Source organism: Cyprinodon tularosa, unplaced genomic scaffold, assembly GCF_016077235.1.
Source record: "Cyprinodon tularosa strain WSP-4 unplaced genomic scaffold, ASM1607723v1 ctg463, whole genome shotgun sequence".
Taxonomy (NCBI): Eukaryota; Metazoa; Chordata; class Actinopteri; order Cyprinodontiformes; family Cyprinodontidae; genus Cyprinodon; species Cyprinodon tularosa.
This window is the reverse complement of record NW_024039189.1, coordinates 923,132-948,634: the sequence shown is the minus strand read 5'-3', so window position 1 is coordinate 948,634 and position 25,503 is coordinate 923,132. Positions and strand designations below refer to the sequence as shown.

The 25,503-nt window shown below is 36.4% G+C and overlaps 1 protein-coding gene across 1 annotated transcript in view; it reads left to right on the top strand.

Annotated features, from left to right (window-relative positions):
* hs6st3b (heparan sulfate 6-O-sulfotransferase 3b) overlaps positions 1-25,282 on the top strand; it is a 107,103-nt gene extending 81,821 nt beyond the window's left edge. Inside the window, exon 2 of the mRNA XM_038301233.1 lies at positions 21,321-25,282. Coding sequence (XP_038157161.1) covers positions 21,321-22,062 — 742 coding nt within the window. The 3' untranslated portion in view covers positions 22,063-25,282. The remainder of the gene's footprint in view (positions 1-21,320) is intronic.
* The last annotated feature ends 221 nt before the right edge of the window (positions 25,283-25,503 follow it).

The window sequence follows — 25,503 nt, the reverse complement described above, 5'->3', positions numbered from 1 at the left end:
CTGACTACTGTATGTTGTAAAGCCATTAAGAGTCACCTAACTTAAAAAGACACTGTATAAATACAGGCCATTAACCAACTAACTGGAGTACCACAAGGAGCTAAACCCATGAGTATCAACTTGTAGTATCGTCATTGTCACAAAAGTAAGGTTCTGTTTTCTGGATGTGAATCATTCATCTTTATATTTTATTGTTACAACAAACATATATGGCATAAAACAAACACATAGCTTTTCCTACCCATAGTATAATATATAAATTGTAATGTTGTATTTTGTGTCCCTCAGAAGTCAGATTAGTTGCGGCAGAGATCCTCTTTGTCAGAATAAAAATATTCATCTTCAGGGTTAGGAGAAAAGAACATAACAATATGAGGCAGCCAGTGTAAATAGAATAGTGTATCAAAATAGCATTAGATAATATAGTTATTCTTCTCAGGGTCCAGGTTTGGTAAATGGGACATATGTCTGTGGCTTAGGCATCAAGAGTGAGTAAGCTGATTACAATTGGGCTGGACACCAAATAATGACACACCCTATCAGATAGACACCGACCTGGTGTGACACATGCTTTACTGAGATCACTGAGAAGCGACTGGAAATGTCACTCTTGACTCATTCTTTATTGTTGTTGACGCTGGCAACGACTTTCAGACTATAATCCCAGAGCTGTTATTTTGTACCATTTCTCAGCTTAGATTAGATTAAATAATCGTTAAGTTTAAGTCCTGTTTGAGAATTGTTTACTACTGTATAAGGGTTATTAATAGTGTTATTTAAAGGGTGACAAATAAACTGGGAATAAACCAATTAATTTGTAAGCACCCTCAGGGGGAATAGCTTTCCTTAAATAACCTTTGGGAAATGGTTCTGTGGGCTGTTATGTCTTTTAACTCACCTTTTGTCAGAGTTTACTAAACATTAAGATGCAAGTATTTTCAGATCAATGTTCCTTATTACTTTCCTTTATTAACTATTTGACTGAGGACATTGGTCATATAGCAGATATTCAGTTTTTTTTTTTTTTCAAGTGAGATGTAATCAAAGCCCAATGATTTTCATTCAATGCATCAAAATGTTGGAATATGTATAGTTTATAAATAAAACTCCCAATATATCTTTAGTTTAGGAGGTAGAATTTTATTAATATGACACAGGAGATGCAAAACTGATACTTAGATTCCTGTTGGGGTAAGATCAAGATATATACCTAAAAAATGTCTGGTCCAAGTCAAGCCTCAGCCTCCGATGTATGAAATTAGGTGGATGCCATTAAATCTGCCTATATAGCAGTACCTTGGTGTAGGTTTAATATTTTAAGTATTTCTGATTTTTAAATCACTTTACAGATTAACACATGTTCTATCTTTGCATAACATTTTACACATAAAGTGAATGTACGCCTGCTGCAGTAAATTAGTTTGAATCTGAAAATATTTTCCTCTTTACAAAAAAATGCATTAGTCATCAGAGGTAAACTGAAGTCATTTGGTCCTGACATGAAGTCCACAGACGTGGAGATGCTCTGATCCACAGTTGACCTAAATTATCTGTAAAAATGAATTCAGAAAAAAATGCAACTATGAGTGAAGAGATTTATATGCAATTCTACAGCCGTCTGTGAACAAAATAGTTGTTTTAATTTTGAGAAGATGAATGATGCTCATAACTTCAGATTATTTAGTTTTAACAGTTCTGTCATCTGCGGAGCTGCTTGATCTGTAAAGACTACTGATCAAAGGGAGGGGTGTTAACAGTAGTATAAAAAAGGTTGTTCCTTTTGTCTGTCAAATTATTGGGTTTCAAATTTTGCGTAAAGATACAACAGTAACATGATCACCCTGGAAGTAGGCTATCTAATGAGCTTTTCAATGAGTTATTTATGAGCACAGTTTATAACAAATTCTGAAAGACTAAAAGAAATTGGCTAGAAGAAGTTACCTTGAAATGACTCTGAAATGACACAACTTTTTTTATTTCCGATATGATACCTTTTGAAAACTGCAGATACCGTTACTGACCTGATACAATGTCAGCACAAATCAAACATACTTTTATTAATTAGTTTAGAGTTTGAAATGTTAGAAAAGGGTTAATCAAGTGATAGTACTCAAACAGAGAACAATATTCAACAACAACCGTTATGAGAACAGACCAATGTAATATTAATCAGTGTTTCATAAACTTTAGATGGAAGCGGAGTGTTCTTATTATAATCCCAGTATTGGAGATTTTTTGTGCAGCTCATATAGTGTGATATCAGGTTTTTCCTAATATTGGATATTAGATGTCTTATCAGGGCAGCCCTACTTTATATAAACAAAGTCAAAACCATGTGATCATAATGTATTCAAAACTTTTTAAAATTATTATTTTGCAGCCTTCTTCTAACAGATTCACATTTTCAAGTTATTTAATGATCCATTTGATATAGTCCAAAATAAATAAATTGAAACAAAATTTAGTTAAGTAAGGTTTCTGGTTGCTGGTGACTTTCCTTGTTTCTCCTTTTCTGCTAATTAATTTTAGCCTTTAGAGTTTCACTTAGACTCCTCTCTGGTCTTAATGCTGTAATTAGTGAAGCCTTTATATTTTTGGCTTTAGTTCAAGTCAAGTCTTTAGCTTTAGTGCAACATAAGTGCAGTTGGAGTGCAAGTCAAATCCACATCTGAGCACATTATAAGACTAAATTATATTAAAACTAAAAATTAGTTTACCACTTAGTCTCACCTCACTGAGATATGATACTGACACATGATAAAGGAGACATATAAATCAATACTGGCTAAATAATCCTACATGTTCTGCAGTGATTTTTGAATACTCCGTTTAAAATGAAAATGTGCTTTAAAATAGAAAAATAGGGATAAAGCCGAATTATTCCTCACTATGAACCCAATGACAGATATAGCCTGGCTCAGCCGTAGATCATTGGCTTCAAATATATTATCCATTTTTTGTTTGCTTTTTGAGAATATGGCTTTTGGCTAAAAGTGCCTCACTAACTCATTATTCTTCAGGGATATGGTTTCTAATATTTAACTTTTCCAAGTTCAGAGTTTCAAAACTGATATTCACAGTAACCGAGAGCTGCTCGCCTGGAGCAGAACTGTTTGACGGGCTTCAGAGGTCTGGTAAATGCACCTCTCTCTCTCCGGCACCACCGCTGGAAATGTTTTTCATTGCTAAGCTTGTAGCTGTGCTTCAAAAGTATTTAAGAGACTTTTCCTCAAATGCAAAAGTATTCACAGAGAACTGTAAACAGACCTTGATATGTAAAGTCCCCCTCTCCCTAAAAAGGATAAATAATCAGAAATTCCTTAAAAACGACATATTTTGCATTTCTCTTCTGTTTACATACCATAAAAGTTAGAATAAACCCTTTTCTTTTGAAGGGCATTCTTTTCACCTTTTACTTTGTCTGGCCCTCCTTGAATAAGCACATGCATCTCAAGTCAAGTCCTAGCAATACCAGCTTTCTGACAAGTAAATGAAAGGTCCCATCGTTCATCTTGTTTCTTCCCAGGTGACACCCACTGTCCCCATTCTGTCACCATCAAAAAGCTGAGCAAGATGCAGAGAACCTCAAAAATGGTCCATTATGGGCTGCCAGGGGGAGCGCAGACACCATTAAGAAATGGTATCGGTTACGAATAATGCATGCCTCTGGTCTCATTCTCATCTTGTCTGAGTCAACCAGTACAGCAGCGAAATAAGTATGCACAGAAGACACCCGGCTCTCTGAGTAATGCCCTTATGCCCTTGGATGAAGACATCCATGCAGCAGAGACAGTAAAGGCAAAAACCTGTCATATAATTTCACCTGTAAGCAAGTGAAATATACATAACAATAGCACTGATGTCAGATGGTATTAATGTCCAGGGTATAGATGGACATCCCTGTCCTTAACAACCAGGACAGGGGTCCTCAGTTTAACACAGACCCTGACAGCAATTGTTACCTTGACTCTGTTTAATGAAATGACACAGTGTGTATGTCTTTGTTGGAAATAAAGTGTCACAGCTCCTAAAAAAAGAAATCCTTACTGGTAGTTACTGGCAGTCTGGTCAAAGGTAGAAAAAACGAATAATTCAGGTTTCCCTTCCTAGATTCAAATTGTCTTTAATTCCTCTTTTCAAAGCATCACTCTTACATTGCATAGATTGCAAATAGGGATGTCCCTATCTGATATTAATATTAAATATTGTTCCTATTTAAGCCAAAATATATATAAAATCTGATTACATTCAATTCAGTAAAACAATATTTTCTTAATCCTCAAATAGTAACTCAAATAGTTTTAGGTGTTGATAGTGTAGCTTTAGACAGGAAGGATCTTCTGCAGTGTCCTGTCTGCACTGGATCTGGTGAAGCCTTTGAGTAGAGACACAAATCTTCACTTAACAATTTCTTTTTTGTGAAATAATCTTCAGACTCTCTAGAGTAGTTCCTAAAACAGATGTGATCTTCTTTATTAGCTTGTGTAGTTTTTTTTAGTCATTTGCTCTGATGCTGCTGCATACAGTGATTCTGAAAAAAAAAGTGGAAAACAGTTGCTTCATAAATGTTTTGTGGCCATCAAAGTACTTCAGTGTTTTTCTATGGGTCAAATAGTTAAGCAAAGCCTACCGTAGTAAAAGCATTTGGCACAATTTGGCACATTTGGAGATTTTTGGATCCTCCATCGCCTCCACTTCTCCTCCCATGATTTAAACAGAATTCAACATGTTCCTGTTTTTCCTTACTCTGTCTGGTAAAACAGAATGGTAAGAGTACTGTCCCTGTGGTGTTCCTGTGCTGCTGTCTACTTCATTAGACTGCAGACCCTTCACTGTAACAAACCGGTGTCTGTTAGTCAAGTAGTCTTTGATCCAGGCGATTGTTGATGCCTCCCTCCTGAGTCTTTTGGAGTTTCTGACAACGTAACTTAGGCTGAATCATGTTAAATGCACTTTAGAAATTGAAGAACATGTTGCTCACAGTGCTGTCTGCCTTGTCTAAATGACACTGGGTTTGTTGAAACAGGTGTATGATGGCATCATCAACTCCACATCGATAGGCAATCTGCAGGGAGTCCTGATAGCTGCTTTTATTGTTTATTGGTCTCTCTCTAGGACCTTCATGGTGTGGGGTGTCAGTGCAACAGGTCAATAGTCACTGAAGAGTTTTGGTCTTCTTTGGTCCTGGAACAACGCAGAATGTCTTGTAGGTCACTGTCTATTGGATCAGGTTGAGGTTATAGAGGTACTGTAGAATCCCACAGAGCTGCTCTGCATAGGTCTTCAGGACCCTGGGGCTGACACCATTAGGACCTGGGGACTTATTACGATATCGGCCAACATCTAAAATCTCTGGTAATCTCTGATTTACAAGCTAATTGAAACAGTCTGCTTCTGTTAAAAATGTATGTAATTTACAGTTTAATACTATATGGCTCAGTTGTTTTCAAAACATCATTAATAGAAACATTTTTGTAGCCTAGGCTTAGGGATGTTATCCTGTTAGAGGAAAAGAAAAGCCCTCAGTATGATGCTGCCATTACCCACGTTTTACTGTTATGATAGTGTCTAGGTGTCAGTTTTATTTTACACACTGCATTTTGTATGTTGGCTAAAATTTTACTTTTGGTCTCATTTCACCAGAACACCATCTTCAATCATTTTCTGTATTCCAGTCATAGCTTGTATCAATCTTCCAAAACGAGGAAGGAAATGAAAGGAACAAAAAAATACCTTTTCTTTAAGCTTCTTGCATCTTCCTACTTCTCTACGGGTGCAAGATTAGTTGGGTGCACATCTAGTAGTTCTGTCAATAAATTCCCCCACCTGAGATGTAGATTTTTAATGTTCCTCCAGAATTATCCTGAGTCTCTTGGTTGCTGCTCTGATTTTAATCACTAAGCATATAATTTTGTTGGACAGCAGTTTCTTTGGAAATCTGGAGAGACTGACTTTCTCTTACTATTAAATCATGTAACTAGGGGTGTTTAATGCTCACAGAAAACAATGTTAATGGTGCTTTGGTAACTGGTTGTCGATAACGTGGCTTTTATCCTCAAATCAAGCTGCTTTTTATTCGTCATTCAATCCCTGGCTTATTCTGCTGTCACTGAGATCAAAGATTTAACAAGTGCTCAAATTAAGGACTGTAAGTGTGGAGGAAGCGTTAACTAAGGACATTTTTTTCCTTCAGCACTTATGTAGTTTTTCTTTTTCTTACAGGGTTCTGTCATTAACAGTTCAAAGTTTTCCCTCGAATTTCAATTTTATGTTCACACAATATATGTTAACAAAATAATTTTTCTCATAAAGCTGTTCTCCCTGAATCTTGTACTGCGCTGCATTATCTTTTTAATAGATTTTCACAAAACATATTGCTAAAGAAGTCTTTATCTTTAATTAAGAACACAATCACAGATGAGTTAAATTCCTTTGCTGTTATTGTTTTCTTTTTGTATAGAATTGCAGCACAATAATAGTACTCATGTCTCATGTGACATCCTGTAACATAGAGATCTAATTATCAAATGGCATTTGCTGAACACCTGACATAATGTCAGGAAGAAGTAGGACCTCACTGAAAAAAACCAGCTGGGTGAGCACTCTGATTCAATCTCTGATGAAAGGGAGCAGAGTTGGGCGCTGCCACTTTCATGCATGTAGCAGTCTTAAGATGTTATCTCAAAACTCTAAAGCCTTCCTTTTTTAATGTGAGACACCATTAAGTTCTGAGGCGTTTATGTCTTTTTAATGAGAGAGCTATATTGCCTTCATACGCAGTGATTTTTGTGCAAATGAAAGCCTTCCAGACGATGAATGTCAAACAGACGGCTAAATGTTCCTCGGTACACCGCCGGCCACGACCATTAGGTTTGGTTTCACATTCACGGCCATGCGATGAGGTCGAGTGCACCTCCCTACTTGAAAATGTTTCATTTCTGATGAGCAAAATGCAAATGTATACTGGGGTAAAAGCATACCCAAAAAATATACACATCTTTCTCCCTTTGATCAAGAATGTCTAGACACCCGCATCCTCCAGAAGATGAGTCCCCCATGGTGCACAAGACATCTCAGAGATCACAGCCAGGTTTGTGACAGTTTCGGCACAGGACTGAATGTCACTTATTTAATACTCGCCATGTATTTTCTAAGAGCAAACATTCCCCAAACAGTTCACTGCTCTACCCACGTCTCTTTCTGCTGTGACAGCTACACCAGTGCTAAGATTAGAAACAGCCATTAATGTGACGCCTCTGAATGCTCTTTTTTGGTAAATGCTTGAATATGAAATGCTGTGCAGACCTTTCTCTAGAAAAATAACTTTAGTTACCAGCTATTAACTGTTTGGTTTAACATGATCCTTACTTATTATTTATGGCAGAGTTTGTTATAGTGGGATATAATCCTATACTAGTCCCATTTCACTACCCTTTTGAAACCGTGCCAAGAGCAGTCAGAGCACGCTAACCGAGATAACTGTTGAGTGTAAATGGAAAGCAAAACTAAACCGGACCGTGCCAGACAACACCAAAAAATGCTAAACTAGTACTAGTTCATCAGTAGGGCTTGGCGCGGGTCAGTTGTGGCTCGGTTCTCTGATAACAAAGACCGCATGAGCAGAGAGCGTCATCTCTTATTTAAAGTCAGCTTCCAGTAGTTGCCGGTAATACACATTAGTAAGTTGCTTTTCAACTGCCATAAAGCAGAATAAGAAGGACTGTAAACAACAATCGAAATCTTCTCAACACTACATTTTTTAAAGTGGCTTCAAAGAGCGTAGTGCGACCTGGGATAACGCAGAGACTGAGGCTCTTATTGCAATTTGGACGGAGGACCCTATCTAGGCGATGTTGGATGGAACAAAACCTAATCACAAAGTTTTCCTACTAAAGAGCAGTAGTACTGTACATCGTCACTAGTAAGCGAAGAACCATGCTAGCGTGATGTGTAAACAGTTGTAAGGAACCGAGCTCAGCACGGATCGGTTCCGAGGGTAATGTAAATGGGGCTACTAGTTACTTAAGCACCTAGTCAATTTTGTTTACTTTGAAGAGGATAATGCATGAACAGGATCAATCAGTTATCTACACATAACAGACAACACACCTCTAAGAAGCAGTGCTGGTGCTTTTAGTTCATGAGGATTATTTAGAATATATTTAAATTGCACCGTTACCTTACTTATTTAAAGTTCAAATAGAAAACACATACTTATAGCTTCTCATTTGGTAGTATGTACAAAAAAATTCATCATATGCGAACCATTTTCCGGCATTTTGTTGTTTATAGCATAAAATAATTCACTAAGATAGCAGATGAAGCTATTTTTCTCATTTGGTCACGTGACCCACTGAGGCTCTGTATCATGCAGTGATGCCAGTTTAGTAAGGAAGTAATCATTTAACATAGCGAGTCAGTATTTATTCATTAATTTCTGTGATGGAGTTTTTATCCTTTAACAAGGACAAATACGAAGCATTCAGAGTCTTAGTGGTTTTATTAATGCTTGCTGGTTTAACCTCTGCTGCTAAATGTTATTTGATCTTATGCAGAGCCAGCAGAAGTTCTATTATCTTTCAGAAAATTTTACAGATGGTTGTGTGCTGTAATTAGTTTAAACCAGAGTCTAACCTTTTGTTTGAAGAGGGGATCACAGGATTCAGATTGGTGAATTGTAATTGTAAGTTAATTGAAAAAAATTACCATACTTATTTTGATAGTAGGTCACATTCTATCTGTTCAAGCATTCAGCATGCAGAGGTGAGCAAATCTTCATCAGTGCAGTAAGAGCATCTGCATCATATTTTTTGTTTAAATACTGTAACCAGAAATGGTAACTTAAAGGTATAGTGAAGGATTTTCACAAATGTTTTAAAAGACCAGCCCTCTCCACTTAAAAAAAAATAACATGCACAACCCTGTACCCGCTCCAGAGAGGGAGCGTCTATTAAACGCATAGGAGAGCATGCACAAGCCCATTTCTCCCCATGCACACTCTGTTTAAAAGTTGCTGTTGCATAACTCATACAAATTTACTTTCCAATAGAAGAATCACAATTTTTCCACTGTCAGAGTCATCACCAGTAAATGAAAATGGGGACGAGCATGTAGGACGTCCTTACATAAACATATCACCAGAATGATTGACAATAAGGAGCACAATTTATTTTGATTATCCACCTGGAAAAAAAAACATCCTTCACGATACCTTTAAGTTAAAGAATTTGAGTCAACGCCTCCACATACCAGGAAATGGTATCATGCAAATGTCTACAAACATCTGCATGAAGTCCCCGCAGCTTGAGGTGAAGTCCTTAGCTAATGGACCCTACGTACTGTAGCAGAGTGTACGCCATACTGCGACAGCTGTGTTAATAGTTTCAAAAATTTGTTCAAGTTAGCTGTATCATTATGACATGATTAACTTCTCTTTACACAAACTTTGTACTTAACAAATTTGGAACATTAAAAACTAAAAATAAAATTTATATTTAATGCTTAACTCAGCTTAAACTATACAACATTTTTGATTACAGCTAATTTATTTATTCACTACATTTTCTGTTGTTCATCATGTTGTTACTCACATATTTAATGACTACAATTAAAAGAAAGATTTTTTTCATTTTATTTACAAAATCCATCAGCCAGTGCCTATATCAGGCAGTCTACTGTATGGGTGAGAGGTGTTGCACACCCTGGACAGGACCAGTCTGTCGCAGGGAAGACATAAAACCATGCGCACACACACACCAAAGGACATTTTAGAGAAGCCAATTAACCTAACGTTCATGTTTTTGGACTCTGGGAATGAAGCCGGAGTACCCGGAGTGATCCCATGCATGCAAAGGGAGAACATGCAAACTCCATGCAGAAAAACCTTTTGCCGGGAATCAAACCCTGAACCTTCTTGCTTAGGGCAACAGTGTTAAAAAATTCAGAACCATTTCCCAATATTAAAGTAAGAAACCCTCCAAACCACTATTAATGCAGTTTATATAAAGCAGTGGATATGGAAACAGGGAGAAATGGGTGTCGCCTCAATTATCACAGCGACAAAACAGCCATTTCTTTTTTTTTTTTTTTACGTCAGCAGATTTTACTCTCTTTTCTTTTTCTCAGAGCATAAATGTTTATATTTCTAAAGAGGTAGATATTAGTTCCAACCAGTTTTCAGAATATTAAATTAGCCTTTATGATAATTCTGTGTACTGAAATCAATTTTAGGATCATAGAACTAAAAAAAAAGTACAGCTTTAAATCCTAAACTACTGTAATGCAGGGTTAGATGTATACTAGATTTCAAGTATTTATAATAAAATGTTAATTTCAGTCACTACTGACAGAGACATTCAGCTTACCCCTCAAAAACTTGAGACTGAGAATGAAAAAATTCCTTGTGAAGATCTCAGACTGTAACATATATGGTGCAAATATAAGCCTATCAAATTGCGTTTGATAAAATGTTACAAAGAACTCATAACGATGACTGCCACTCCTGCAGTACAGGCATTCTAGTATCTTACCAGATCTATAGAAATCTCCTGTATAATTTATGCATGATTTCTCCCCTCAACAATTGGTTTCAGCCTTTATATGGAATGGTAGGCACCGATTGCCTTTTCAGCAACTTACCAGCTGCATGAGAACATGCATTTAAAGGATGTTTCTCTGCAGAGCTCTGCACTTTTACGAGCGTATCCCTCTAAGTCATAGTATAATGTAATTATTTGAACCTGTGCAGCACTTTGTGAAAATGCCTTGGCATATGCAGACATTAAAAATCAGGGACTCAGAATACAGGTTGTCTGTTGTGCATATATGACAGATAATCAATCCCACTGGTTCCTAAGGCTTTTCCATTGCCTGCCCATAAAACTGAGAAATCAGTATAGCGAAGAAGAAAAATGGCGGAGAGCGCATCCTTTGAAAGGTGATGGAATTTTGCTGTCTCTTTGTCCTTTGCACCTACGCGCATAAAGGAGGAGAACGGAGGGTGGTGGAAAGCTGCAGGGGTGGAGTTGAGGAGAGAGTGGAAGTGGAGAAAACTCCTACTTGTCCCACATCTTGATTAGTCCACAGATAGTAATCAACAGCCCCAACTAGAGAGGAAATTTGAACATGATCATGAAGCAGATCTTCTGTTGGACTGCCTGACAGGACTGCTGAAGCCTAAAACCTTGCTGATTTTATTTTTACTTCCCCCACAGCATAGCCACAAATCAAAGACAGCTTCGAGGTATGTGAACTTCAGCAGCGGGGAGCTTTAACCACTTCCTAACTATGACAGGGATGGAAATTAGTGATGAGAATAGAACCTGAATTAGTTCCCTTTTATAAGGGAAATAAAAGCTTGATAAAAGCTTGTTTAAACTATCTGGGCAATATCTAAAAAATAATATATTTGTTATCTAGAATATATATCTTTTGACTCTTTTAACAAATCGTTCTTCCACACCATTTCACACAAAAAACTGCTAAAATAACCCCATTATTCAAATATGCTTAACTAACCCTTTTAAAGGTCTTATCTTTTCTCTGTCAGCACTTTTAGAAAATGATACACACTTCAAATATGTTCAGGCAAGTATGAAACACATCTCAGCCTCCTGATTTAATGAGCTGCAATGATCAGAGTTGTCTTAATTAACATTTTTTGCTGAATCATTGGTTTTATGACTTTGCGGTTAATGTCTGTTCTTCCATGGGCTCATCAGCAGGCTTGTTTCTGAAATGGCATGTGACTCACTCTTAAATAAAGCTTTAAAATTATTAAAAGAGGGGATGAATTCTACCTTGTGTTTAAAATCAAACAAAATCAATTTTTGCTCTAACTAGAAATGCTCTTTTCTGATCCTAATTGAAGGTGATTGAAGCTCAGGTATTTACCACACAGGCTGAGGTTTAGTGCTGTCATACTCTGAGCAAACAGACAGCAGAAGGAGGGTAAAAGTTAATACCGTACAGAGCTGTTTACCTTAGCTTCAAAGATATGCATGTTTGTCATACAGCTAGAGAGATAAAACGTAGGAAAGGTTTGGATTGAAACTTTAACCTAGAAGGTCATTCTTTGCTTTTTTTGGATGACTGCAAATTTCAACTTCCTGTAACACATTTGGGTGGAAATAAAGCACTTGTTGTTCTTTTCACAAAAAGGCTACAATTGAACCTGCTTTCATATAAAATGCAAGTGAAAAAAATAAGGTGTTTAAGCTTTTTATCCACTCAACTTTTATCCATTTACATAGGAATAAATAAACACAGCTCCTCTGATGTGTTGAGCATATAATTTCTCTATCATAAAACTCTGGCTCAGAACTATTTCTGTGTATATTAGATTAAAGGAACATAGATGCATGCAGTTTAAAGCTCTGTTGCAGAGGTTTCACAGATTCCCCAGTGTAATTACATCCATAATGTAAAAAGCATTGAATGTAGAGGGCTAACAATCCATATTTGTGCACTGGCAACATTTATCTGAGGTCTGATTCAGTTTAGCTGAGGGCAGTGCCACTGGCTTACATGCATTCCCACTAAGCACGTTGTTTAAAGTGAGGAGCTGATGTGGAGGATGGAACGCTGGCTGCCTCTTTAAACCTGTTAACAGTCTCTATATCGTTCCACACAGGGTCCTGAGAAAGAGATACCGTTATTGTAAATTGTTTTGGCTGTAATATCAAGCTTAATCACAGTCTGGATTAATGATTCTAACTTAAGAACAACAGCAAAACATTAAAGGAAATTTAGCTGCATCAAACCAGTAATGGACAAAACTGGTGGACTGCACAGGAAATTTAATATAACTATAATATAGAAAAACTGAAACTAAAAGGCAATTTATTTAAGCATGGTTTCAAAACTGCAATTTTTTTTTTATAATATGATTCTGCTGATGGTTACGACTGGTTATCTGATGAGAATATGGTGCCTCTATGTCAAAAAAAGGAACAAGCAAACATGACATTTAGATTCACATCATGGACCCTACATTTACTCTGCAGCTGTTTTCTGGCCACAAAGTAAACCTCCATTCTTGTCTCAAGCATTTTGCTTTTTCTAACAAGTTTTCTTTGTTAGAAAACTTGTTAGTTTTCTTTTCCATTTTGCTTCATCTTCAGCACATTTATCGTATTTAAGGGTTTAAGTTAAAAGAAAATTGAAACGATTTTTTGCCAGAATTTTCCATTTTAATTATAAAAATATAATATATCCCTTTTTAATTCTTTTTGGCATGCTGCTTTGTTTCAGTCTGTTGGACAAAATCCTAAATGAAGTTTAAGTTTGATGTCTAAATATGAAAAGGTTGTCATAGTAAAGGTTCGGTTGTATCAACACCTTTGCAAATTATGTAAAGAAAAATTTCCCAGCCAACAAATAAAACCACAATATAATATACAAAGCGATTTTTATTTTTAATTACCAAGTTGTATTGAATGTAAAAGCAAAAATATGAGAGGATAATCAACCTAACCAGTCAGTGGAGATTATACAAATAAAATTGTAAAGCAAACAACATTGTTTTTATTTCATAATTCAGAATAAAAAAAATGTCACTCATTTTTTATTTAAATATAGTCGCAAAATAATGTGAATAATGATGTATAAAGTATTCCTAAAGCCCCAGCTTCTATGTTTGTAACATCTACTCTCAGTGGGAGCGCACAAAGATATCAAAATAAATCGTTTATCTGACTATCAGCATGTCGCCTTTGAGATCCTTTAACCGTCATCATAACAGGGCTTTACCTGCATCATTTTGAAAGAAAGCAATCACAGACCAGATGAGAAAATTGATGAATTCAGTCCTTAAACTAGAGTGACAATAAACTGCATAACAACAGACAGTGGCAACAGATACAAGAGGGCTATTGATGTGTGAATCTGCAGCCTGATTAATATGACAGCCGTTAAGAAAAGGTTATGGATCCAGGGGGAACTGTGGTGTTTACAAAATATTTAAAAGAATCAGAATAGGGAGAAGGGCAGAAGTCAAGGAAAGTGTTATAATTGTAGAATGCTCCATTTATATTAGGGGCTATAATTTCTGGAGAGCACTTCTATCTCAGGGTAGGGAACAGTTTCTCTATAGAGTGAGTATGTACCATCCTGCAGGTGACTATCAGTCTTTAGATTTTTTCAACAGAATTTGGATCACCAAATTTATGTTCTAATAACCAAACATTTAGAAAGAGAGATGAGCCTTTCTATCACTTTTTCCTGATAGATAATCTTGTCAATCTAACCAGGAAAGCCTACAAAAAGACCCTTGAGTCTTTTTAAGGCACTGTGAGGGTAATTCATAAAATTTGAGTTAAATAGGCTTCACTTCTTTCTAGGAAGAGCCAGAATTCCAGCAAACCACATTGAAGCTCCAAATCTTTGATTGAAATCATATAATTGTTATTATGGCATTTTGCAAATGGAGTAATTTGGTAATCCTAACTGATTTCATAGGTTTATTCAAAATGTATGTCTGACATGTCATCACTTCTTTATTGAGAAAGCAAATGTAAAGCTTCTGAACACTAACTGCACCATTTAGCATCTTTTGATTATATATAGGAAGACATCCAACCACATACCTGCATCTGTTCAGGTACTTTTACCGCTTAATTTATTGAGGCAACAATCTGTGCAGTCATGAGGTTGGAAATGGATCAGTCCATCACAGGGCATTTTAAATGGTAAACAAACCATCATAGACTCATAGATATCAGCAATTAAGAATTAGCAGTTAACCTTAAACCCATGTCTGTGGTTGATGTAAGAACGCTGGAATACCTGAAAAACCCCCATAAAAACTGCCCACAGAGATCCCTGTTAAAACGTTTAATTTCTGGACTCTCAGAAAAGAAATAACCAGTGTATTTTTTCCTGAAACCCTCCATTTTCAAAACTTCTTCATTGGAAAGTAGTTCCAAGTAGTTTTCTGCACACATGTTTGTCTTGTTCAAAAGACCAGGAAATTTCCCATTCTCTCTTGTTTACTCCCCGCTCTTGTTTCAAAGAAAAAATACATGGGCTGTCTGTTGTTAATGCCAGTTTTTTTTTTGGAGAAGAACCAGGCTTCTGCTGTCCTGAGCACTCCTGATCAGCAGTCTGCCAAAAGCCATCAGTCTCTGACTCACTCAAGCAACAATGTAGGACCTGCATGAAATTCTCTAATCAGTCAGAAGCATAGCATCTACAGTAGCATACAGTCATGATTTCTTTTAAGAGGGAGAACGCTGAGCCACTACTATAGGTACTTCACGAAGGAAAGGGACAAAATTATAACAGTTTAATCCTCTAATCCTGACTCCCAACTGCATGCCTCAAAATTTCCTTTGTCCAGAGATTGAATAACGTCTTCATTATTATGCTGATTAGTAGATAACCTAGATTACCCTCATTCTGCCCCTAAAAAAACAACGAAAATGTTGTTTATTTTACTAATCAATGCAGAACAGAAGCTGTTCTACTCCCCAGTTTTTAAAGGTACGTTTACACCGAACACTGGAGCAAAGGAATCCGTAGTTATTTCTATGTGGCGCTCTGGAGCAAAGCAAAGGTGATGGTGGTGAATATAGGGAGCTGAATGGCACAATTTTGGCGACATTTGATCAGTACCTCACCTGCAAATTAAGTTGAATGATTTGAACTTTTATTCACATTAGCATTGCAAAATCCACTCAGGGATTACATGTGGCCCTGACCTACTGTGAAGGAGTTCCACTGCTCCTGTCTGAGCTCCAGAATGCTGTCTCACCTAACTCTTTGTAGTCTGGGTGATTTGTCCACCGATGCAGGACAGCAGAGACCCGAACTGGGTCATGGATAGGCGGAAAATACTGCTGAAATCAACCTTCGCCCAGACATAGCCTCTGGAGGCGGACGTGTTGTATTCCCACAGGAGGTGGGCAAATATTGCAGCAGCACTTTTCTGTAACCCTAAAAAATAAGATTGCAACTGCAGTCCAGCTATATTTTTTTATTGGTGCTCCTTATGATGTCCCGGAAAAAGCTGTTTATTTTATCAAAATTATAACTGGCTGCTGTAAGAGCTTTTCTTTTTTCTTTATGTTTTTCCATCAGAGGCGTACTCTTTTTTCCATTGACTTTGCTACACGGTTCTTTCCACACTAATATGTTGCCTACTCAGCGATAATTTCCTGGCTCGTCAGGTGAGCTAAAATTGATCCCTGTCTTGTCCCAAAGCACTCACAGGTGATTTAGTGGTCGCTGTTGTCTGATCACTTCATAATGTAAATTGAGTTTTTCTTTTTTTTTTTTTTTGTCAAAAATAAATCCAGACTCCTAAAATAATAATAATAAAAACATTTATTTCAATGATCTAGTTTTGGTCATTTCAATTGTTTAAGGAAATTAAAACAAAAGAAATAGATAGATAAATAAATTCTGTAACTAAATGCGGTTCCTATTGAACAACAGGAAGAACAAAAGGATCATGGCTTAAGAAAACCAAAGACCACAGCTTAATAGATATGATAATTAAGAAATTATTATTGTGTTTTTATCTCTAATTAATAACAAATTGATGATCTAAAAAAAGTGAACCAAAATGCATTGATTTAGTATTTGTTTTGAAATTATTCCTTAATTGGTACAAAATGAAAGAATGATGGCCAAAATGCCAACATATAGGCAGGAAATTGTAGTGTAAATAGTTAAAGGGGAGTACTCCTCATTGATCAGCCCATTCACAACAACAAAATGCATCAAACAGTTTTTCACATTTTAAATAGATTACAGCATTTAAACAGCAAAGAGATAGTTGCTAATATGTTAAACAGCACAGATCCATCAATGCTTGTCTAATCATTGGGTTGATATTGATGTTGGGAAGGCTGATGATAGCTTAACAATAAAATTGCAAATGTTATTCTTACACACTAATTGCATCTCAGGGAATTAGTTTTCTTCAAGTGTTGATTTTACTTTTTCAAGCTGTACCACATATATTAAAACACTCATATATAAAATTCAGAAAGCCAGTTGGAGTTTGTAATAAATAAGCACCACCTAGTGTTCAATAAATGTGATTACAAACGTTTAATGGGGAGTCTTATGCCCCAATGACCCGGTGGTATAATTACCTTTCAATGTTAATCACACTTAACTGAACATTTTAAAAATATATTTATTTATTTTGATTTTATCAGAATTACACATTTTGCATTATATTCAATTTCTATTGTTAAAGCTTTTTTTAAAATGTGTGTATTGTTTTTACTGCTAAGCTCATACTGTAATTAACCTTTTCATGTCCTTAATGCATCTATGTCTGCTTTCTATCTGTTTTAAATTGACATGTATTCGGCTGCCCTGTCCTGTTAATCGAAAAACATAAAATAAAATTAATAAGGACTGTGCAAACTAATTAATTTAATTTTTAACACATTTATTTGAACATATTTTTTGTGTATATTGTTGAATAAAAAAAACTCATTGTAATAATATTATACAGATGGGAAGACCTTGTCTAAGGAGATTGAAAAAACGTTTTTATTCTAATTTTTGCTCTTTAATGCAATGTTCATAGAAAAGGAGATGAAAACTGGCAAACTACTACCATCACGGGGCTAAATTAACAGGTTGCATTTATTTCAAACAGTTACCTGAAACCTGAGCCGTGGTCATCTCTGAGTGAATCTCTCCTTATTTCAATATCATTTATTATTCATTCATTGGAACCTGGTTTCTCTTTACTCTAATTCTCCATGTTGTAGCCTTCACAAGAGACGTTTTGCCCAGTTTATACCTAGTTGTTTTTTTTTTTATTGCTTTCTCAGCCCCTGCAGCCAAATAACACCCACCACGGGTGTCTAAAATTCAGTTCAAGTGACTTTAAAACCCCAGAAACTGAAAAGTAAGCCTATGCTTTGCTTTTAATAGCCTGTAATCACAGAGAAGCAGTGGGCTGAACTGGTGTCACTGGGGCTAATTACAGGTAATTAGAAGCCAGTTGTCTTTTTCCAGCAAGTTTTGCTGATAATAAAACTTTGTGGTTCATCATTGTGTGTGTTTTTTTAGGATGTGCTGTGTTCTTTTCTGAGGTTATATCAGTCATGAACTTATGGGGATACAGTATAGATAATGTCCTTTTTTCTAAACAAGGTAAGTCAGTTACATTTAAAGAGGGGGATTAGATGTACAGTATGGCTCTATGCTGTAGCTTAGACTTTGAGTTCATTCCTAATTATATCCCTTTTATGTTACTTATGGTTACATGTAGTTAAAAAGTGAATGTGTAAAAAAGAATTCAAACTCAGGTTTAAAAAACACAAAACTGCTCAATTGGACATTCTTTTCCATTGTATCTGCACCAGACATGTTCAAATCTATTATTTGTGCAATATTTTCTCTTTATATCTATGCTACACATTTAAAGCAGGCTATTCTGGCGAGTGAAAAACATCTGCAGAACAAACCCCCCACCTAAGAATCTGCTCTTATTTCAAATGAATATGAAACCTTTCCCATTTCTGACAAACATTCCTAAGAAGCACATTTAGCCATCTTCCCTTTCCGTTGCCCTTCCCCAGCCTTGCTTTAGTTTCCATTTTTATCCATACTGTTAAATTCATCTTCCATCACTGCTTAATGGCCCCTGTTTAGTTGTGCTCCAGTGAAGTAACGTCATTGGTGTTTCTACTTAGACATGAGTGTTCTGGGGCAGAATAAGCAGCAATACCTCTGCTATCCATTATTGATCTATGATTAAGAAGAGTTCATCGTTAGTTCTAGACTCCAGCACCAAAAGAACAGGTTTGCTCAAAGTCGAAGAAGGAATACGGCTTTGGTACATCCTTACCAAACTAAACAAGCTGTGCTTTTACCATATTAAAAAGCAGATAATTATGGTAATTTTTTGCTGTATGTTTGGTGGGCATTGGGATATGACTATAGGGATGATGCTGATTTTAACAAAAAGCCAGAAAAAAGAAGATCCAATCTCACTCTCTGCCCCTTCAAAAGCTATCTCAGTCTTTCGAGGGAGCTATTCCACAAGGCAGCATTGCAGAACTGCTGATCCTGATGTATTTTGACACTGATGGTGCTCACCATCTGACCTTTGGGCTGCCGAGTGCTCTCAGGCAACACATGTGTTTACATCCCAACTTAACAAGGATTCATGCACAGCAAACCAACTCCAGGAGCAAAGTGCCAGAATGCTGCTGTTCCTACAAGGGCTGAGATGTTTGCTTCATACGGGAAAACCTTTGAATGACGGTTGTGTTTGATATCATTATTGCCAGCCTACAATGATTTTTTTTAGATGTCCTGCTTAAGAGAACTAGCACTGAATAGTTGTATACTGTATTGACAAGGCTTGTATTTAAGATGTCTGGTTTCTTTAATAATTTGCTTAAGAAAGTAAAAGAGAATGGCAAAAATTGTTTACTTCTGTTAAACAGGGGTATATAATGAGTAACTGGGAAATATAATTAAAAAAAAACACAAAAACAGGCTTGAGGTCCAAAGGAGTCAGCATTTTCACCACAGGGTGCGACTACTACTAATGTTCCCTGCGTCAAACACTCTGACGGGGCTCTGAGAGCAAATTTAGAGACAGACTGAAATCTCAGTGCAGCACTCCATTTTACCAACTTGCACTACTCTCCAGGGGCATGTGTATCATTAAATATTCACATGACACACACACACAGTAAGACACCATCTTGGGAGAGCTTCATGTGGCCATCGTCTGTCCGGGCTTTGTTTTCTGTCAGAATGCTCCATCAGGAGACTTCTGAGTTTTTGTTTGGGAGAAGTTGATTGCATGAGAAGTCATCCTAGAGCACCATAACAGCTTTTACATGGTTTGAATTATGATAAATAAACCTTATGCCTACCCTGAAAAGTGAAGCACACACAAGATGCACCTAAGTTTTAAATCAGCAGCAAAAAACATTTTTCCTTTTCATAAGGAGACAGACTGCTAGACAATAGCATTTTACAGCTGTTATCAGTTTTAAATACAAATGGTTTAACTATTCTTATCTTTAAGTCTTATTGAAGCTCCACTGTGTGACTTCTTGACCAAAGTATTACATTATGAAATTGTTTTTTATGTTAATATGCAGCACTTAGTGCATATCGATGACCTGTTCATGCTGCCCTTCTCAAAAACTCCCCTACAGGTATGTAACTTGTGTGTGACCCTAGAAGAGCACTTTACAGCAGTCTGAGCTGCCCTCAAACATGAGAGCCGACCCTTATAAGTTGTAAGGCCAAAAAAATATAAAAAAATCATATATCGCACTTACCCGATCAAACATATTTTGTGTTTTCTGATATAGGATTTAATCTAGAGCGGTGAATGTTGTCTTTTCTTTACAAGTAGCTCCATGAATCTCCAACCTACTGTTTCAAAGTGGTTTGCTATCAAATTTTACAATCACAGTTCAGTGTGGGCAGTTACTTTCATTGCATTAGCATTAGAGGCAAATATATATATATATATATATATATATATATATATATATATATATATATATATATATATATATATATATATATATATATATATATATATATATATATATATATATATATATATATATATATATATATATATAAAAATTGTGTTATAAAGCGAAGAAAGATTTATAATAAAGAAACTTTTAAGCTGAGGTTTGAAATTTTTTATTTTTTTTTATTTTAACCTTGATGGCTTACAATTCTTAAGATCCAGATAAAATATATTTTCTAATTTAAATAATTAAATAGCTATAATTTGACTCTACAATCTGGTTGAATTGTAAAGTGCCTTGAGATGACATGTGTTGTGAATGGCGCTACGGTATATAAATAAACTGAATTGACCTGAATTGAATAATTCAGCATTGTAAATAGATATCTCATTTCTACTGTGACTGGGTTACTGTTGGTGGGATTGTTAGATTCACAGTTAAACCTGCTATGGATTTTTGAAACAAAAGCTGACGCCTCATTAAATTTTAACAGTGTTTTGGATGAAGTTGGGTTCGTTTTTTTTCACTTTACTCTATGGTCGTGAATTACAATTCTGCCTTGATATGCAATTATTTCCTGTGTTGGCAGGTGGGCAATGTGTGGCATGAAAACAGTTCTACTCACTTTTTGTAAATTCAATGCTTGGGTCAATTTCCAAGGGCAGCATGTAGACACCAACTATAATCATCTAATTAGTAAGACTTTGAGTCTTCCAATTACCATTCAACCTTGAAGTTTCATACAGAGATAAATCTCACCATCTGTCAGCACAATGCAGGGCAGCACTCTCTGATGGTGATGGGCTCACAGCCCTCTAACTGTGTTTGTTTTGACTGCAGGAACTTCTACTATATCACCATGCTGCGAGACCCAGTCTCCCGCTACCTGAGCGAGTGGAAACATGTCCAGAGAGGAGCCACATGGAAGACAGCACTCCATATGTGTGATGGACGCTCACCGACCCAGGATGAGCTGCCTACCTGTTACAGTGGCGACGACTGGTCTGGTGTCACCCTGAAAGATTTCATGAACTGCCCCTCAAACTTGGCCAACAACCGGCAAGTGCGCATGCTGGCTGATCTGAGCTTAGTGGGTTGCTACAACCTTTCCTCAATGAATGAGAGCCAGCGTAACCACATCCTTTTGAGCAGCGCCATGAGCAACTTGAAGAACATGGCGTTCTACGGCCTGACTGAGTTCCAGCGCAAGACGCAGTACCTGTTTGAGCGGACGTTCAGCCTGCGCTTCATCTCCGCCTTCACGCAGATTAATAGCACAAGGGCGGCCAACGTGGACCTGAGCGAGGCTGTACGCAGGCGCATCGAGGAGCTCAATTTCTTGGACGTTCAGCTGTACGAGTATGCGAAGGACCTGTTCCTTCAGCGGTTCCAGTACACCCGGCAGAGGGAGCACCAGGAGGTGCGCTTGAAGAGGCGTGAGGAGAGACGCTGGTTGAGGGAGCAAAGGGAGCAGGGCAGGCCATGGCCTTCTAAACACAAAGGGAGAGTTTTTGAGAAACAAACTGAAAATGACCTGCCCACTACCACTGAGGATTATACGAGCCAAGTGGTCCGTTGGTGAGGCTCCGTTAAACAGAGAGCTGCAACAGATGAGATGTTATGTCTCTTGTACATCGTAGGACTCTCTTTGTTCTTCACCATTATTCCATCTACCGCATCAATCTGTTAAGTTTGGTATTAGAGCTTTGTTTCATTTAGAATATTCTGCATCTTTTGAAGTCTTGGAGAGCCTTTAGTGTCTTATACTTTTAAATGCTGTCCAAACATTGTTTCATTTAACTACTGCCTTAGTTTTACTTTGCAAAAGGATAATGCAAACAAAAAGAAAAGGCAGACGGCAGTGATTTTGATATTCACAGGATGTTTCTGAATGTCTTTGAGGTTAATATTATTGTGCCAGCAGCTTTCACTACAACTGAATTTATATAGTTGAGTCCCAGGCATCATATGTGGATGGAAAAAGTAGCTTTGGACGTCTGTTTTTATTTTTTAAAACATAGAAAATGGAATACAGAGTTTATCTATCTATAAAACAAAGCATTTCCTACATCTGTTGTTCACTCACCCCGCTACCCAGATTCAGCTGTTGAAATCTAAAGTATACAATTAGTAAGGAATATAAAAAGGTTAGAAAAATGGAAGATTAAGTAGAGTCATGTGGTTGGCCTTTTTCTTTCCTCTAAGCTGCTTTAACTGGATAATGTTGCTTGCAAAGAATTTTCACAGAGCTTGATATGATGTGTCTGCCTGCCAATCAAGCCCAGCGATTTACAAGGCAACTCTTTTAAGGTCATGCTCTGTTTTCATGGGTACGACTTGTATAACTGTAATATATGCTGTCCGCAATGCTTTGTTGATCCAAGGCATCTGGATTTTTTCTTACAAACTAAGGACCTGATTATCAAGGATTACAAATAAGGAGGGCTAAACTGCTTGTGCACAGAAACCCCAACTGACTGTAGAATAGTGGGCATGTTGTGGTTGATCTATAAAAATTGCATGCTCAGAAGATAACAGGTACAACACTGGTTAGGGTCACCCGATTTATGAGAGGAAGTCTTGTGTGCTACTTGCAGTTCTGGGAAACAAGGTAACTGTAAAAGAGAGATTACTTTAACTCAACTTTCAAAGACATTGATTTGGAGGTAATAACAAACAGTAGTAATGGAGAAATAGTTACAATGATAATAACAAATATTATGCACTTTTCTTATTGTTTTCTTATAGTATTGCAAACTGCTACACAATTCATAAAAAAGGAAAATTTCAATAATATATATTGCATTTGAAATGTTAAATAGTCATAAAACTTTGAAAAGCTTACTTTGTCAGCCGAACTTGCTCAGACCCTTTTGCTATGTTTGGCATATTTATAGTTAGATTAAACTATAAATGGCTGTATATACTCTTAACCTAAAATAGTTTTTGCCTTTATTAATATACAGAACATATTTATGAAAAGTAAGATGAGCAGACTGATAGGAGGAGGATTTTCAAATATTATTCCTTGCAACCAACAGACATTTTTCACACCTGAAACTCACTGCAGGTGCAGTGTTTGCATTTTTATTTAGTAAAAATTAGGTGCAAACCCATAAACAAAAATGTTTGCAGTCATTGTGCCTAGGAAGAAGGCAGCGGTATGATAACAGATGATGAAGAGAGATATAAAAAAAGAAATAACAAAAGTAGAATAGGATTAGTAAGGAAAAAACATCCTCATGGGACAGATTAATACAAAGGGAAGCAAACAATTTGTACGTAAATTTATTTATTTTTTTTCTCTTTTCCTTGATTGTTTTTTTTTTTAAATACCTATATGAATATATTCATTATTATCGGCCTATAGTACCTTTTAAGCAAATTTTGGTCAAGAAGGGTTTGTAAAAGTGGTTGAAGGTAAATACAGCTGTTTAGAGTTGAAAAAAGCTTATCTGGGTATAGATTGGATGCAGGAGGACCCATAAACACAACTTTCTCAGGTTTTATTATTAACATGTTATATTTTAACTGTACCTCTTATTGTTTAAATGTTTTTTTTTATTTTTCGACTGTTGTATGTAACTCTTGAGATATTTATGTTTAGATTATGTTATGAGATTATTCATTATTCTTTTAATTCTCATTACAGTTTTTTGTTAACTCCAACTTCATGGCTGCAAACACCTTAACACTACCCTGTTCCACCGCTGCCAGTAGCACACACACTTTCTGCATTTAACAAGGGTGGTCCAAACTGGTTCTGACTTGTTTTAGTGCACTCTCAATCTTAGTGGGTGACCACATGCCTAAATACACCTGAAGCTCATGTGCTCCTTATTTGAACTCTTTGAATATTAGGCTTATAATGTACTGAAAGTAACTGTGATTTTATGACACCTTTATATAATATATAACAGTGGGACATCACTTTTGGTCACATTATTTTGATATTTTTCCATAAAGGTCAACTGATGCAAATTGAATCAGAAACAACATCAATTAAAATAATGTATAATGTGGAGTTATACATGATTACACCTCCCTGTACATGGTTGTTTATCCTTTATTTCATGAAAACACTACAAAGTAAGTAAAAATTTAAATAAACTATCAAGAAATTGTATAAGCAGGTATGTACAAAACTGAAGATAGAAGTTGTGAAACAGCAGTGCATCTGTCTAAAATGGGTAGCTTCATTCTAGAGAGAACTACTGTTGCACTTCAAAGCTGCTTACATTTAAATATGAGGTATAAGTTTGGGACTGACTATATGATTCCAAAAAAGCAAAAAAAAAAATAATAATAACTAACAAGAAAAATGCAATTTAAGAAAGGAGCTTTTAAGATCTTTTCATTTAAAAGAAAAGCTTTGATTATATTTGAACAGCTCTTGGAGTTCGCCATTTTTTCTGATTTTATCTTTTCAAAATGTTCAAGGTTGGTAAATTTAATTTTCAGATCCTAGATAAAAACAAAAAATATATATATAAATCAGATGTTTCCCCTTTATTTTTTGTGTTGTATTCTTTCAGATTTTATTAATTTTTCTTGAAGAAAACAATGTACAAATTACATTCCTTTCAATTGATAGAGGTCCTTTACTTTTCTGGGCTTTTTCTGAATGGTGTCATAAAGCTATAATTTGTTAGATGATAGCAACCACATATCTATGTGTGTGCAAATGTGGCCATTTTTATTGGTCTCGCTGGGACACAAAGTTAAAGTATAACCCTGCCCCCATAGAAATTTGAGAAAGATGTCACTAGTGTGGGAAGCGCATAAAAGCCACTGAGGGAGAGGGCTATTTTTTTTTTTTTTTTTTTGGATATACTCTAATAATCCCAGAGGGAAATTACTTCTCTGCATTTAACCCATCCCCTTGGAGAGCAGTGAGCTGCCATTGTGAGGCGCCCGGGGAGCAGTGTGAGGTTAAGGGTCTTGCTCAGGGACCCAGAGTGGCAGTCTGTGGGAGTGGGGTATCGAAATCACAATCTCAGGATTCAAAGCCCTATGCCCTAAC